Source organism: Melozone crissalis, unplaced genomic scaffold, assembly GCF_028551555.1.
Source record: "Melozone crissalis strain CALT ecotype California unplaced genomic scaffold, PUWL_Pcris_2 ptg000008l_1, whole genome shotgun sequence".
In the NCBI taxonomy this organism is placed as follows: domain Eukaryota; kingdom Metazoa; phylum Chordata; class Aves; order Passeriformes; family Passerellidae; genus Melozone; species Melozone crissalis.
Window position 1 is genome coordinate 984,969 of NW_026535786.1, and position 15,799 is coordinate 1,000,767.

The window sequence follows — 15,799 nt, forward strand, 5'->3', positions numbered from 1 at the left end:
GTTTGGATAGTTTTTACTGCCTAGCTCAAATCATTTTGCTTTGAATTGATGACTGTGAATGATTTGGACTTTGGATTATTACTAAAGGATATCAGGAGCCATTCGGAGCAAAGATGTAGTACATTCAGAGAAAGGAAGCTTAAAAAATATTGCTGACAATAAAAGTGTAAAAAGTAAAAGTGTTTCAAAGTTGTGTAGTAACACATCAAAAAAATAGAAGTTGTCAATGAGTCCAAGAAATTTGTGGATATTGTGCTGGTTTTGACTGGAATAGAGATAATTTTCTTTATTATGGGTAGCATGTGGCTACGTTTAACAGGATTTGCTTTGAACTGTCCCTGTTAAACTGTCTTTACCTCAATCCATCAGTTTTTACTCCTCTGATTCTCTCCCTGATCCTGCTAGTGGGGGAGTGAGTGGCTCTGTGGGGCTGTTGGCTGGGGTTAAGCCATGACAATTTTAATTTCTGTAGATAGGAGAGATAAAGAATTATCAAAATAGGCTGAGGCTATTTGTAGGCTTATTTGGGCTCTTTCTTATATGGAACTTATTTTTTGCAATTTTTAGTGTGAGGAGAGCTGTCTTGAATTTTGCTGGATAAAAAAAAATACTGATTGATTTTTGGATAATGATAACTTTGCAGAAAACTTACAGATCTACAGAAAAGTCACAGAAAAACTTTTCAGTTCTAAAATAAAAATCATGAAGACCTAATGTTCCATGGGAAGAAGAGTTTCTAAAAAAAAGAAGAAAAAAATACCACTTAGTATGTGTCACTTGGCTTAGTAGTGACAAATGAACCATACCAGTGGATGTTCTTGGGGTTATGTAGCTGCAGTACATATTGAAGAGCTGAGAAAGTTTTTGAGGATGAAAGTGAAAAGTGTATGAAATTGCAAAAATACCAGGGTAAAAATATGAGATTAATAAACAGTCACAGACAAAAGTCTGAGAGATTCCTTTGAAGAATTATTGTTGTTCTTTCCAAAGAATAGGTAATGCATAGATCTGAGAACATTGAAAGAGGCCACTCTTACAAAAAAACTAAAAAAAGTGGTCATGAGAGATCCTTCTGCTCAATGGTATGAGAACTTTGCAAGACTGGAAAGTTTATGGAAGCTACATCAAACACTTAGCAGCCTCAGAATGTGCCTGTTCTGATACCAGCATAACTGTACTTCTATCACACAATATCATTTTTTTACATTGGTACAATACCATACCATCACTTTTCAGACTATGTAATGAGAGAAATTAGTTCAATATGACCTTAAGCCACACACACATATGAAAATAACAAACTTTTCTCATACAGCTTCTTGAGTTTTTTATCCAAAAGCTCCAAATTTGAAATGCTTTAAATATGTTTCAACTATTTTGGCACAGTTAATTTAATGACACTTTGGTAAAATTTAAAGGATACATTTCTCACCTCTAGCCTTATTATATCTGCTGTGAACATAAGTGGAGAGATGACAGTCAGTGAGCACATCTACAAAATCATGTTGGTGACTGTACAGAAATGACAGGCCTTGGTGGCAGGAGAAAAAGAGGCCTACTACCAGTGAAGTGCTACAGATATTAATGTTGGTGCTCATTTTACTAAATATTTTTTATTAATTGGATTTAAATGCCATATTAATTAGCTTAGAAGCTCTTACTTGTTAAATTTAAAAAACAGAAACTGGAGAAATTATTTTTTAAATGGATTTAGCTAGAGGAAAGTGGAAGGGCAAGGTCGAAGAATGCTCATTAAAAGCCTTCACAAATATCAAATGACTCAGCTGCTTGCTTTGCTAGAACATTTTTCTTTTTCAAGGCTAGTCTCTTAAAAAGAAGCCTCGGTATATTTTAAGCTTCCTGTGTCCATTATATTTATTATTTTTTCCCTCTGATTTTCATTTATTTGCTGTACAGAGAGGAGTTGTATACACCCATTGAAAAGAAAAATGAGAAATGCAGGAATCTCAGATGCATATGTAGAAAATCTACTTACATGGAAGTCACTAATATCAGAGTAATTTGATTTTCACTGATACTGATAATATACCATTGTGAAATTCATGTTATACACAACTAGATCTTATTAGAGATAGTATCTTTCCCAGTGGTAAGTGAATTTGCAATTTAAAAGCAGTGGTAGATCACTCATGCTGTTTTTCATAAATATTGTCAATTTCTTGCCTACTCGCTACAATTTACTAGGGAGAAACATTATATTTAAAATTCTTTTAAATTAACATGTTGTCTAAATGAGAGCATGACACTGATACTGTTGAAATACAAGGAATGTAACCCATGATCAGTAATACTGTGATACTGATTTGGGATACTAATTTTCATATTATTAAAAAAGTGAATACTTTGGCTTTCTTTACAGATAAAATGGCATAAAATTTTCATGAGTAAATATGGTGTCTATTTTTCACAGTGAAGCAAATCTGAGCCTTGACAACAGCAGTGACTGAGGTTCTACAGTAATTGAAATTATGTAAAATGCAAACAGGACAGATATCCGTTGTTCTGACCTAGAGTGTTTTTTTGCTGAATAATATATAGTTTCATTGCCAGATATTGCTTAGAAATACACCAGTGAGACTGCTCATTGGATAGCAACTTTATGGTCATTTATGGATTGAACTGTGTTCATAAAGTTAGATCAATGATCTTGAGAGAGTCATTATCTTCTGTCATGACTATGTGGATTAATTGTAGCATTGTTTTCTAGATTAAGTGTAACTAATTTTTTTACTAATGAAATTAGAAAGCCAGTTTCCACCAATTTTTTTTTTTCAAATAATGAATCATTTGTTAAAGTTTCTGCCCAAAATTTAATTTTCTGCAAAATATATCTACTTTTTAAGATATATGCATAGACATTCTCCTTCTTTGGGACCAATTAGCACATAAATACTTAGAATCCATTGATTTCTGAGACTGACAGACTGGAGAGTGTCAGAACATAATGTGAGAGGAGATGTCAAAAGCATGAAAAATTCCTCTTTAATTTTGAAATTTCATAATAAATTTCACAATATAGCTGCAAAGATCATTAAATCTAGATGCAATAGATGATAATCTGTTTAAAAACTACCCTAATTATTTTAGATTTATGATGGAAAAGGAAGAATATTCCCTGTAAAGGAAATTTTCCAGTGCCAAATGAATTCTGACAACCCATGTGTAGAAGATCTTTGTAGCCTCCACACTGACCATGGATGCTGACTGGTAGATTTAAAAATATTAAGCATCACTCAAAATGCAATATGTGCTATAAGTTAAAATAAATTATTGAAATACATGCTCATACTCTAAAGTCTGACAAAATTTTTCAATCTAAAATATCTGGGTTCGTGTTACAACTTTCCCACAATGCCTTGGGAGTTCCTTTCACATTCTATTTTTTTGGAATTTAAGAATTGACTTGGTTCCTAGAGCATTGAAACAGTTTGTTGCTGTATGGTTACATGTCATTGAGCCATAGAAATTATTACTGTTCTTGTGACTAATTCAGTGATAATGCCCAGAGACTTTGGCTGAGGTGACACTCCCATGTGCTGTACCATTTATACAAAGATTATTTCTCCATCAGCAAGATAAATAGGTGTATTCCCCCCGCCACAGTGAAGTCAGCAATCACAAAAATGCTTTCATCCAGTCAATGATGTTAGCCTTTAAAACAGGGTGGCAGCATGCAGACAGTGCAGCAGGACTTGCTGGGACTCCTCAGATGCTTAGGGACTGCTTGGGACAGCTACTTGAGGGAAGTTAAAATCTAGCCAGGATCTAATTGCTGAATAGCTAATCTGCATCCCAATGAAATCCCAGCTGGGATTACAAGGCATCTTTTAATTTACTTGTGTGGGCAAATCATCTGCCCTTACTGGTGCAGAGCATGTACAGGCAGAAAAATGAGAGGCTGGGTGTGTGTGCTGTCCTGGACACTCTGCTGTGAGCACCTCTCCCAGCCCAGGGCTCATCACTCCAGTCCTTCCTGGGCTGCTCTGGTATGTCATGACTACATCTGTATGACCTGCTGACAAGGGGATGATCTAAAAAAATAAAAATCTAGACAACAAAGTTTAGGTGAAATAATGGGGCTATTTTTCACTTGAATTGGATTCCTGAATCTTTTCACTGTCAAGCAAGAGGCCTGAGATGAGGGATGGAAATTTTGTCAGTTTTCACTGAAATCATGCCTAACTGCACACATAGACACAGAATAGCAAGTCTCGTGCCCAAAGTCCACAAAGCAAGTATCATTTCATATTTCTGGGTACTGGACTGTTTCCTTAATCATGTTCTCTGTAAGTAAACATGAGTGGAGATTGAGAGTTGTTTAAGTGTGTGACCAAATAAGTATGTTCTAAAAACTCATCTAATATGCTCAGTTAGTAAAACAATGCTGCTTTGGAACAGACTCCTTTTGTCAAGGGATGATCTTGCCATTTGTTTTTACTGTTTAGTCAAGGTTATCATTGTTTCCCTTTTCTACTTTATAACCAGCTCTCTAATTCCCATTATGAGCCTGCCAGATAAATTAGACCACGATTTATACAAAAATTGAAAAGAAGCGACTTGCAGAACTCTCTCAGGAAGATTAGAGTTTCTGTCATGAACCTTCTCTTTCTTAATGTCCTGCGTATTTTCTTTCTTCACTACTTTTCAATCATTAAATTTTCCCTTGGGAATCTGTGGATGAGTGGTAGCATGAATTTAAGTGTTTATATTCCCGAGGTTTCTTTTAAGGGCAAATGATGCTGAAAGTCAGAGTTTGAAGAGCCTTAAGCAAAGAAAAACCTTTAGGCCACTGATGATTTGTCATATTTTACCTGTGTGGTGAACAAACAGGCAGCCATTTGTAACAACAACAGAGAAATGAATCATATTTAAAATCAAAATTCATTAACTTTTTGCCCAAATGATAATTAGTTGTCAGCAGATATTCAAGACAGAGACAGAAGATCAAATATCTTGCATTCTCAGCAACTTAAAATGGCTGATCTTTTGAGCTTTTACTTTTAATTAGGGCTATGGACTATATAGGGGATACTTACAGTTCAGTAACTGAGTCAAAAAAAGTGGAAATGCAATTTCATGGAAATACTAAAAAGTAAGATCCTACAGGGTGGGACTCACCTCCTCTAGTATTAGTGTCTAGTCTGTAGGCTCCTGAAGAGATGCAAAACACGCACATGTGCCTGATAGATATGAAAGAGTAATTACGTAAGCTGCCAAAGCAGCTGGGTGGCAGTGGGGTTATGGTAGGGAGCTGTGTAGCTATTTTCACACAAATAAATCCTGCTTGAACTGGTAAGTTGGTAAGATGTGGTGGAACACTTCTTCAAAGACCAAGCCAATGTGTGAAAAAAAGAATGTATTTCTAAAATCTAGACTTCAATGCACTCTTACCTAAACATATAATTCTGATTTGAATCAAGACTTATTTCCCTAAAAAGAGTCAGTGAGTGCCTACACAGTTGTATATGAAGTACTGTTGATAGTACTGTATTAAGGACAAATAATAAAACATATCGTCTTGAATATTATTCCTGGAAAGAAAGACAGTTCAGAGAAGTCATGTGGAATCTCATAGAGAACAGTTTACTTGGATACAAAGAGATAATTTTTTTTTGTATTCTGTAGGAAATGTTATTTGTTTAAGTATTTAAAACTTGCAAATAGTAATTTTCTTTGGATATTTAACTGAGGGCACAGAGTAAAGTCTTCAAATTGCTTAACAAATTGCCCCTGTTGTTGTATTAAACCTAGAGATATTTCATTACTATGAGGAAATAATGGCTCTTCTTATGAAAACTGGAATGGTAGTAGGCTGAACTACTCTGCTGACTGTGTGGCTGATAACACAAATGCAAGAAACCTTGTGCCAAGAACAAGTTGATCCTGGTGCAATTCAAGGACCAAGAGAAAAACCAGAAAATGTGATTCAGAATAATTTTCCATCCGTTTTACATATACACCTTCTTTGCCTTCACAGTCCATACTTTCATTCAAACAAATGATAACAACCACAGTTATATAGAACTGAAATACTTTTGAAAAGCTACCGCCATGATTATGAAGAAAACATATAATATATATCTAAGCTTCGTGTTCCTATTCAAAAGCATAACAGAACATGTACAAACCAAAGCACTTTACAAAACTGAATACAGATTTTGCTTATAAACTCAATCTTTTTCTTGCTGCTTCTCTGAAAAACCCTTATTTTCCTTTTTGATTTTTCCATCATAATTAAGCTTGAAAGCTATTAAAATAGGAACTTCAAACGGAAACACTGACAGATCTTTAAATACAGTAGAATGAAGAGAAAAACTGTAATAAGAACCTGTCAAAACTGAAAAGGAAGGAGTTTGAGAGACCAGAAGACTGTAAAAACATGTCTATTTCTAAGGTTTTGAATGATGATATTTTTAGATTTAAGTGCTCTATGTGTTTCTGCTAATTACATAGCAAAGTGGGACACATGAAATATCTAGGCATACAGCACAAATACTTCTGTAGTTCAAAGATTTCAGTATTGACTTGAAGGTAGGTAAAAAGCAATAGCATCACATTTCCCTGTGTCTTTGTATAATATTCGCATTTGGAATTTAATGTCCCTATAAAAGATCACTTTCTTCTCTTTCTTTTCTCTGACTTTTTTTACAGCTGCTGAATGTTAGGGAAACATAACTGAAAGAAAGCAAAATAAAGCAAGCTTAGTTCAAGGCAGAGCTTTAGCAGCCTCAATTCACTCCCTCATGTATTGTTACATGCAGCTTGAACACTTTGTCCCCTCCAGTGTCTTTATTCTAAATTTAGTACCTATAGACGATACTTCTCACCTAATGAGCACTGTTTAGTGTTCTGTTCTCCAAAGGTCAATGTATAGCTTGCAAGTTACCCACAGAAGACAAAGTTTTCTCATAAACAATTGTCCATATTTTTAATGTCCACTAACTTCACAAATATCCATATCTCCCTATTTTCTGTATCCACTAATTTTATTTGTAATAAGGGAACAACTGTCAGAGCACTTACTATTAATATCTAGTACTTTGTTTTTCAATTTATAGCCTCTACAGGCTTTGCCATGGCTGCAAACCCATCCCAACTTCCTCAGGGCAGGCACACAGTAAATGAAGAATATGGCAAGCAGAGAGTAACTTTGCAACATGGCAATACATTCTGGGAATGTTTTGTATGGGGAAGTGACATCTCCATTTTATGAATTTTGGTGGCCAGGCAGGTTTGGCACGGATCTGAATGGAGAATTTCATGTGTCATGGAAGACACATTGATAGAAACTCATAATATGGCCATATTTATTACAGATCAAAGCCTCCCAGCTGTTAAAGGCACTGATCAAATGATGCACACACTCTGAAGGGATGAAGCAAGCAGATGTAGTTAGATGCTTTTCAGTGGTGCCCTGTGACAGGACAGAGACAATGGGCACAAACTGAAAATGTGCAATTCCATGTAAACATCAATTCCGTTTAAATATTAAAATGGTTTTGGTTTTTTTGTGTTTGAATTTTTTTTGGTGTTTTGTCTTGTTTTGGTTTTTTTTTTTTTTTTACTGTAGGGGTGCTTAACTCTAGTAGGAACAAATTTCCCAGATAGGGTGCACTGTTTCCCTCCTTGGAGTTACTCAAAACCTGACTAGGCATGACCTTAAGAAATCTGCTCCAGCTGACACTGCTCTGATCATGGGAGTGGACCAGGTGCTATCCAGAGCTCCCTGCCACTCACTGCTGCTCTGTAATTCTTTTATATCATTCAGAAAAAAAGGAAGGAGTTTTTACCCACTTGCAATCAATAAAATTACCATTGTGATTGTGTATTGCAATAATAGAGATGTTGAAGTCTGTGTCCTGGTGAAACCCAGTCTATTGCTTTCAAAATATCTGAAATTCCCTCTGCTGCTTAACATGCCAAGTTTTCTCATCTTATGTAAGTACTCCTTCAAAGAGAAGTGGAACAAAGGAAGCTAATTGCAGCATAGAAAAAGTGACTGATTTGAAGTGGCAGGTGGAGTTTTGCTACCATTTATTTTCCCCACAGAAAGGCTTAGTGTATTTAGGTCTTCAGCAAGAATTAATCTGGGACATAGGTGGATCAATATGAGCAATTGCACAGTGGCCACAGAGAGACTGGCACTATGCTGCCCTTGGTGATCTGTGGCGAGTCTGACCTTCAGAGACTGTTAATGCTTTTCCACACAGCTCGTTCTGTGAGGTGAAGGAGAAAGCTTATGCTGTGCCACTGTGCCATATGGGAAGTAAAAAAATCCATAAACACAGAACTACATTACCAATGAATATATAGGTATTAGGTCATCCTTATATTTTCTTTTTTTTTTTTTTTTTTTTAGATTAAATATTTATCTGCACACAAATTACGGTCTAAAACAAACAAAGCATTGTAATTTGAGAAGCTTCAAAAGGAGAAGAAAAAAGGCAAAATAAAGCAGCACAGAATTGGGACTAGAAAAGTCCTGCTCCCTCAGTTACTGATTTGTTGGTTAAACTGTGCTTTCTTCCTCAGTGACACATTATTTTGTTTAAACTGTACTTTTTAAAATTATTATTTTTATTACTTGGTAATCTTAATAAAGAAGGAAAAAATAGCCACTAAAGACAACATTTTCACTCCTAGAGTGCTTTCAAATTATTTTATTTTAACTATAATAATTGGATATGTAATGGAAATAATGAGCTAGACTAAAAATTTAATATAAGTTTAATGAGGAGAATATTTTAGTTGTACAAGAAAGCACAGAAAACAGATGAATGAGGATTTATAAGACTTTTCAACACTTTTGACTCCTCAGGTATATCTGTTTAAACATCAACTTAATCACCACTACAAGGCAATCTAGAAAATAAAAGAAAATTTCTTTAAGAAAATGAAGAAAAAGAGATTACAGCTCAGGTATTAATGGCTCACAAAAATTTATGCAGGTTTAAATCATTATAAAATACCTGATACCTGAACACAGGAACTTAAAAATAAAATTAAAAATGGTTGTCCTGAATTTAATTGTTAACTTTGTTAGGAGAGCTCATGACTTGTATTGGTGCTACTGACACCGAATTCTGGTCAATTCTAGTGTTCATGATAACATTTACTGTCTACAAAACATCACTTTTGTTGCTTTTTTTTTAGTTTGATACATAAGTTAAAAAATGTTTAATTATGAACAGGCTTCTGGATGGCTTTGTGGTCTGGAAGGGCTGGGTCTTGGTCTTGTTTAGAATGCTAAAGTACTAAGTGACGGTTTGATTACACTTTAGGAAGTACCTGATTGAAACATTTCAGAAACTTCACAAAAATATATTTTGGTTACTGAACTCTTGCCCAAGGGTCTAATTCCTCCTATTTAGGTTCTAAAACAAAGTTCCAACCAAAAAGTTTACTAAAAATAAAAGCAAGAACTTTTTCTTCTGACTTTGGTCCCCGTATAATCCCCTTTCCTATAAAACCAAAACTACTTATGAACAAAAAGATTCCAAAGTTCTTTACAAATTTTTGTGGATGAAAATATTGTTCAAGTCAATAACCTCACCATAGCCTGCAATAAATGAGACACAACCATCTACCGGCCTATGAGAATCAAGTACAGAGACAAGTTGTTAGGAAAGATAGCTACGAATTTTAAATATTGTGAGATAATGAATGAAAATATGCAACTTAAATATATTCTATATCCAGACCACTGATATTGGTGTTGTGCTCAGCTGTATTTTAATTCCAAAATAGAAGTATAACAACTCCCTTCCTTAAATTGTTAGGTGAAATTGCAGATGAAATCATCTTTGTTTGAATGTACTAATGAATGACTGAGATAATGATATATGAAAGAGACTTGAACTCTGTTCAAATGCTGATCATTAAATGTCTTGTACCAGTAAGCTTCACAGACTGTGCCTTGATCTTTGGAAGTATTAGTCTTCTGCATAAAAGATCTCCAATATCATATATTTTATTTAATTTCTTTTGCATCAGTTCTAGATCTTTATCTCTGGTTAATAGAATGAATTGTAAACACTTTGGAAACTTTATTAAATAACTATCTTTTTATAGGAACAATTTCGTCATATTTTAATACATTTTGAGATTGTAAAACTTGGAGCTATGCTTTTATCAGCAAATAACTGACATATAATAACTGACATAACTGAATATCCTAATTCTTTTGGATCTATCTCAGAGACTTGCCACTCATTTGGAACTCAATAGAAAAACCATGTTACAGTATGCGAATTCTTTCCTAAAGGAATCAAATTACCTGGCTGCTCAAAATGATTTCTGGGGATCAAGCCTATTCATAGCTATACTATGAATTCGAAGGGCTTGACCTGGATAATTTGTTCGAAGGTAAAAGAGACCAAGAAATGAAGCTAATGAAAGCATTCCACAGTTATGTTCCCAAGTGCATGGCTTTCCAATGAATCTGAAACATTTGAGGCTTTCAGACTGCATTAAATTCCAGGAGCTTAAGTCAAGGTCTGACTGCAGTGAGGACTGTACCCAGCCATGAGTCCCACAGGAACAATCAGACTTCAGTTACCTTTGGAAATGTTGCTAGAGGTATTTCTGTCAAGCTGTTTATACAACAGCTTTTGTTGTATAAAAAACACCTAAGGGGCAACAGAGTTTGGGAGACATGGGATGGATTATAGCAGACCCATTGCTCAAGTGAAATTTTTTCTTTGCTGTGGAGGGGAAGGTCTCTTTTTTATTTATTGATCTTGCTAAAAGGATCAGATTCCTTTGCTGGGCTCACAGACTTCACAAAACTTAAACACAAGGTACACTTGATACCCACACTTTATAAGAGAAAAAAATTGTGACAGAAAAGAAGAAAATATATTATGCTATTCTATTTTTGTCCTTCCTTATTACTTAACAAGAATGTTGCTATTCTTTAGCTATTTTTAAGACTGATTATTATTTTTTTATCTCTAAGGACTTAATAGTCCATGAGAAGTCATCAGATGACAGTACCTAATTAGTATTTTCCTAGGATTTTTATCAACAGACTATGAAGAAAGCCCACTTTTAAAGTATACTGATGTGTTTACAATGTCAGATTATTCATTTCTAAAATGTTTAACAGTGTTTCTTCCTTCTCAGAGTGCCCAAAGCATGGAAACACACATGTTATCTTCATTGATTTACACTTCCTTTCACAAATCAGAGTAGACTTCCTCACCTTCTCTTAAAAAGACTCTATTATTTTTGTTTAAAGTATACTGTATAGAGACAGAACTAAATTCCCTTGAAACTGATATTCCTCTCATGCCCCCCTCTATAAACAGTAGATGCAGGGAAAATGCTGTAAATAACACAAGATAATCCTTGAACAGCTGACTAAATATTAAGTTGAATGCGACCCTTTTCTTTCAAATATCTGATATAGTTCAACCAGCATTTCATTTTCCATGTTCCATGTTTCATGTTCCATGTTTCCATGTTCATTTCTTGTTCCAGCATCTGTCTAAGCAAGCAAGTATCAAAAACTACAAGTACCAAAAAATGAAACTACAGATCTATCGTCATGAGATTTTAACTTCAGAGTTAGGCTATGTTTGGACAGACATAAAGTAATTAGTAAAGTGCTTTTCTGGTCTTGGATTAAAATTGGATTAAAATGTGATTTACATGTGGTGATCAGAAAAACCATAGTGAGTTTTGTGGAGATGAGAGGAAAAGGTCATGTAGTGAAAAGTATCAACTGTGTAGGTCGAGCATAGAGACATTAGCGTCCCAATATTTGATATTTTCAGCTCCTTTGTAATATAAATCTGTCATATTGTCAATAAAAACAATACAACTTGCTCCTGTTAGTAAAATTTTGTATGTAATACTGTTTTGCTCTCTCCCCTTCAACAAAAAAAATTCAATATGGTACAAGAAGTTACCCATTTTTCCTTCTCAGAACAAAACAAATGTCATGAGATAAAAATACAGCATACTTGAACAAAACAGCTTTGGCAGCTAATGAGGACAGATGCACTCTACTGCTTCCCTCAGTGTTGTAAAAATTAAAAAAAAAGGGGGGCTTGATTTTATCTTTCTGATTATACTACACAAGTCATTTTAAATTACTTCGTTCACATACCACATTACCAGAAAGAGGAAAAGATTGCTCATGTACTTAAAGATCATGTGCAGAGTAGCAAAACTATTCCAGTGTACAGATAAGTAATCTTGTAAAGTGCAATTACCTCTGGCATTTAACCTGCAGTGCTTAAACTACTTTTACCATACAAAGCTGGACAGAACTTATTAAATTAAGCATAATCTGTTAAACAGATGTACCGCTGAGTGCAGAAACTACCAGTATAATTAAATCCTATAATGGAATTATATTTTCCTTCTCTGAATCATTTTAAAGCTATTCTTACCTAGACTTCCATTGTGATCAAGCTATAAATCTGCCTTATTAAAATTATTTCAAATGAATAAGCACATTTTATGTCTTCCTGAATAGTTTGGCCTTTATGCTTTTGATACTTTCATACACTAGATTTGCAGTACTTCTACAGAATAATTGAAAGGTTTTTGAAATTAGTAACAGAAAATAGAGACAAAACTCCACAAACAACACCTTTTCATCTCTCTGCATCTCTGAACAATGTCAAGGTTTTTCATTTCAATATTGTGGAAACTATAAAGTCACTACTGTCAAACAAATCAGCTTGACAAAATAATTATGCCATACCCAGGCTAACGTTCAGCATGTTCTTGTCACACTGCATTTTCACATCATATCACAGAATCCAACATGCAAACACAATTTTAGTTTACTGAACAAACTTCTGACCTCTTATTCTCCCTTAGCACTTTGTCGCCTTTCTTCCAAGTGATAGTTGGCTTTGGAGAGGCTTCTGGCTTGCACTCAATGACAACTTCTTGGCCTTTGGTAACAATTATTGTTTTCTTCATTTGATTGAGTGGGAAAGTGGGAGCTGAAGCTGTTAAAAAGAAGTAAGTTAACTCTACAGAGAGCAATCTGTTTCATTGTGTTCTAATCGAAGATTAGAAAAATATATTTGGGGTTGGGAATAGAATCTCAGTTTCTCTCTTTGAAATTATTATGTCAAAGTCAAAATTTTACAAAACATTTGAAATCAACATCCAGGATTACATGGTAGGTTTATAACTTAATCCAGGTACAGATTAATGAAAAATCTTTCACATCAGCAGATTAAACTACTGTTGAAATCAAACAACTTTAGAAATTAAATAATGCAAATGCAAGCTACAGTGTGCCCATCTCTTTTTTTTTAAATCAAGAACTTGTTAGACATAAATAGTTAAAATGAAACAAAGTTTTAATTCCATACCAATCCAAAATACACTCTCTAGAGTTAATGCTTGCAAAGAATATTAGTGTTAGAGAAATTTTATTGCTTTCACTTCTTATATTTGTCTGAATACTGGGAATTTCAATATGAGAACTTCTTAACAGAATATATTTAACCAGACTTGTTCTTAGTATTTCACTTTTTAAGAATTCCCATTTTACAAACAAAAGCTACGATAATAAATGCATTTAAAAATGTCATTAATTACTGTAATTTCACACCAAGAAGCTACATTAGTTCTCAAGTGTTTGTGTTTTTCTTGAATTACCTTTGTAAAGTCAAAGTTTCCTACCTCAGCTATACCTCACCTCAGGTACACCTCAGCGACACAGGGACATTACACTTCATTGCCTCAAATATGTAGGATTTTCCTTGCATTATTTTGGTTAATTCACATACCAGAGATATTTATATGGACAATTTATTCTGTTCTTTTCCCTTTGGTAAGGCAGCAAATTAAACACAATTGCTTATTTAATACAATATTATGGCTAAAATTTAACATGGGTACAATCTTACAAGCGAGAAAATGAAAAACTAATTTTACTGCAGTAATATACAGGGTCTGTTTCTGATATTAAAGAACATCAAAGAAAGTCTGCAAGTACCTGACATACTAGGTATACCTATTTTATAACAGGTACAAAAAACAAAGGCAAAGAATGCTGTAACCTGTAGGTTTGCTGACTGAATCACAAATGACCAAAAACAGTGATGAAAAGAAAACAATCACTGGCCTTGGTTTTCAACTTTATGGTTATAAAGAAATTATTTTATAACTTATCAGTGAAATTCTAATGTTGGCCAGCTAGGGAATAGCTGAAATGTACTAAAAAGGTTATTTACCTAAAGAGCCAAATGTTAGATGAAATACAGTATATTTCTGCAATTATAGCTTTGTTACTCATTTGACTGGGAGTTTAAAGGAATGATTCTCATGTGCAGGTCTAATCTCTGATAGGGCCATTAAAAGACTTTGGTGGACAGCTTTCTCCCTGCTACGTCATACCCTAATAGAAATGATCTTACAAGTCTGTCTTAATCCTCTGGAAGGGCACTTATCACTATTGTTCCACTGCATGTTATTACAGTTTGGTTTAAGGGAAAGTAGTGTTCAAAAGTTCTTCAATGTTTTTCTTCATTAACTGCTTGCTTCAGCTTTTGGATAATGACATTTTTATCATATTTCCAGGTAACACTATGTAGTGCATTTGCTTTTCTTTGAAGGATGTTCAGCCAAGTAGGTAATTGATATTATTTAATTCATTTTGGTGATTTCATAAGAAGTTTTTTGAAACTAAGGTCTTGCATAATTACCTTTGAATAACGGCCAAAGTAGAAATAATACGTTAATTCTAACAGAGATTAAAATACATTTACTTCCTCTAAATTTCATCTCCTGCACATATATTTGAGGGAGTAAAAAATATTTTTCCATTTTTTTGAACTGAAATAGACTTATATGAGAAATATTCACAAAATGCTACGGAGTCAGCAACATATGAATGACAATTTTTGTTAACAGAAGGCCCAATGCTCTCTGAGGCAAGAAAGGACTCACCCACACATAAGTAACAAGAATAAAAAGAAACCACTTTTATCTGCTCTGCTGTTTGGACTGGCAGAAGCTGTTTCTTGTTACAACAGTCGAAGAAAAGAATGAGTTCTCAAAAGGGGAGAAAGGAAAGTTATTCTTTTCCAAATACTCACCTAAAACCTTCAGCTCAGCACTGGCATAAATTGTACCATACTTATTTTCTGCTAAGCACTGATACATTCCAGCATCTGAGACATTCACACTATGGATCATCAGGACACCATTAATCATCTCAATCCTGCTCTGTAATAGAATTAAAAAACATTAAAAATTATTCTATAAAAGCAAAAAGGAATTGGAAAACTGCTGTGTTATTAGCTTAAAGGTGAAGCAACAGAAACAAGTTTTCTTGGCCTTACCTTTATCTTGTTATACAAAAAATTACAAGAACAAAAAGTCAAAAAATACTTGACAGTAAATATTTTCAGATAAATTCATTATATTCAAAGCTTCCTTTATTCTGTTTATTTGTTTGTTTGCTGTTACACTTACATAATTTTTAAAAGCAGCTCATCCTGAGAACTTTAAAGAGGCAAGAAATAATTTGTGGATGTAATGTGTCTGATGATCTTCAAATAGATAGCAAATGTTTTGGTCTCAGTAATGGTGCTATTTTCATAAAAGGAGATATATGAAATATTGCATGAATAAGTAAGAACTAAAGAGTCCAATTACTTTCATAATTAGTACAAATTTCTAATTTGAAAGGCCAACTAGCAGAAAATAATTACCAAAACTGGAAGAGAAGGGACATCAATAACTGTTTATGGAAGGGAGTATTTAATGAAGCTATAGTATGAATAATTTGAACTACTATAAA

At 34.1% G+C, this 15,799-nt stretch overlaps 1 protein-coding gene across 6 annotated transcripts in view; it reads right to left on the bottom strand.

Annotated features, from left to right (window-relative positions):
* The window catches only part of CNTN5 (contactin 5), a 608,827-nt gene that overhangs the window by 107,717 nt on the left and 485,311 nt on the right, over positions 1-15,799 (bottom strand). For all 6 annotated transcript variants that reach the window (XM_054269695.1, XM_054269698.1, XM_054269699.1 and 3 more), the window contains 2 exons: positions 15,093-15,222; positions 12,839-12,989 (listed from right to left, as the gene is read on the bottom strand). In XM_054269695.1, coding sequence (XP_054125670.1) covers positions 12,839-12,989; positions 15,093-15,222 — 281 coding nt within the window. The remainder of the gene's footprint in view (positions 1-12,838; positions 12,990-15,092; positions 15,223-15,799) is intronic.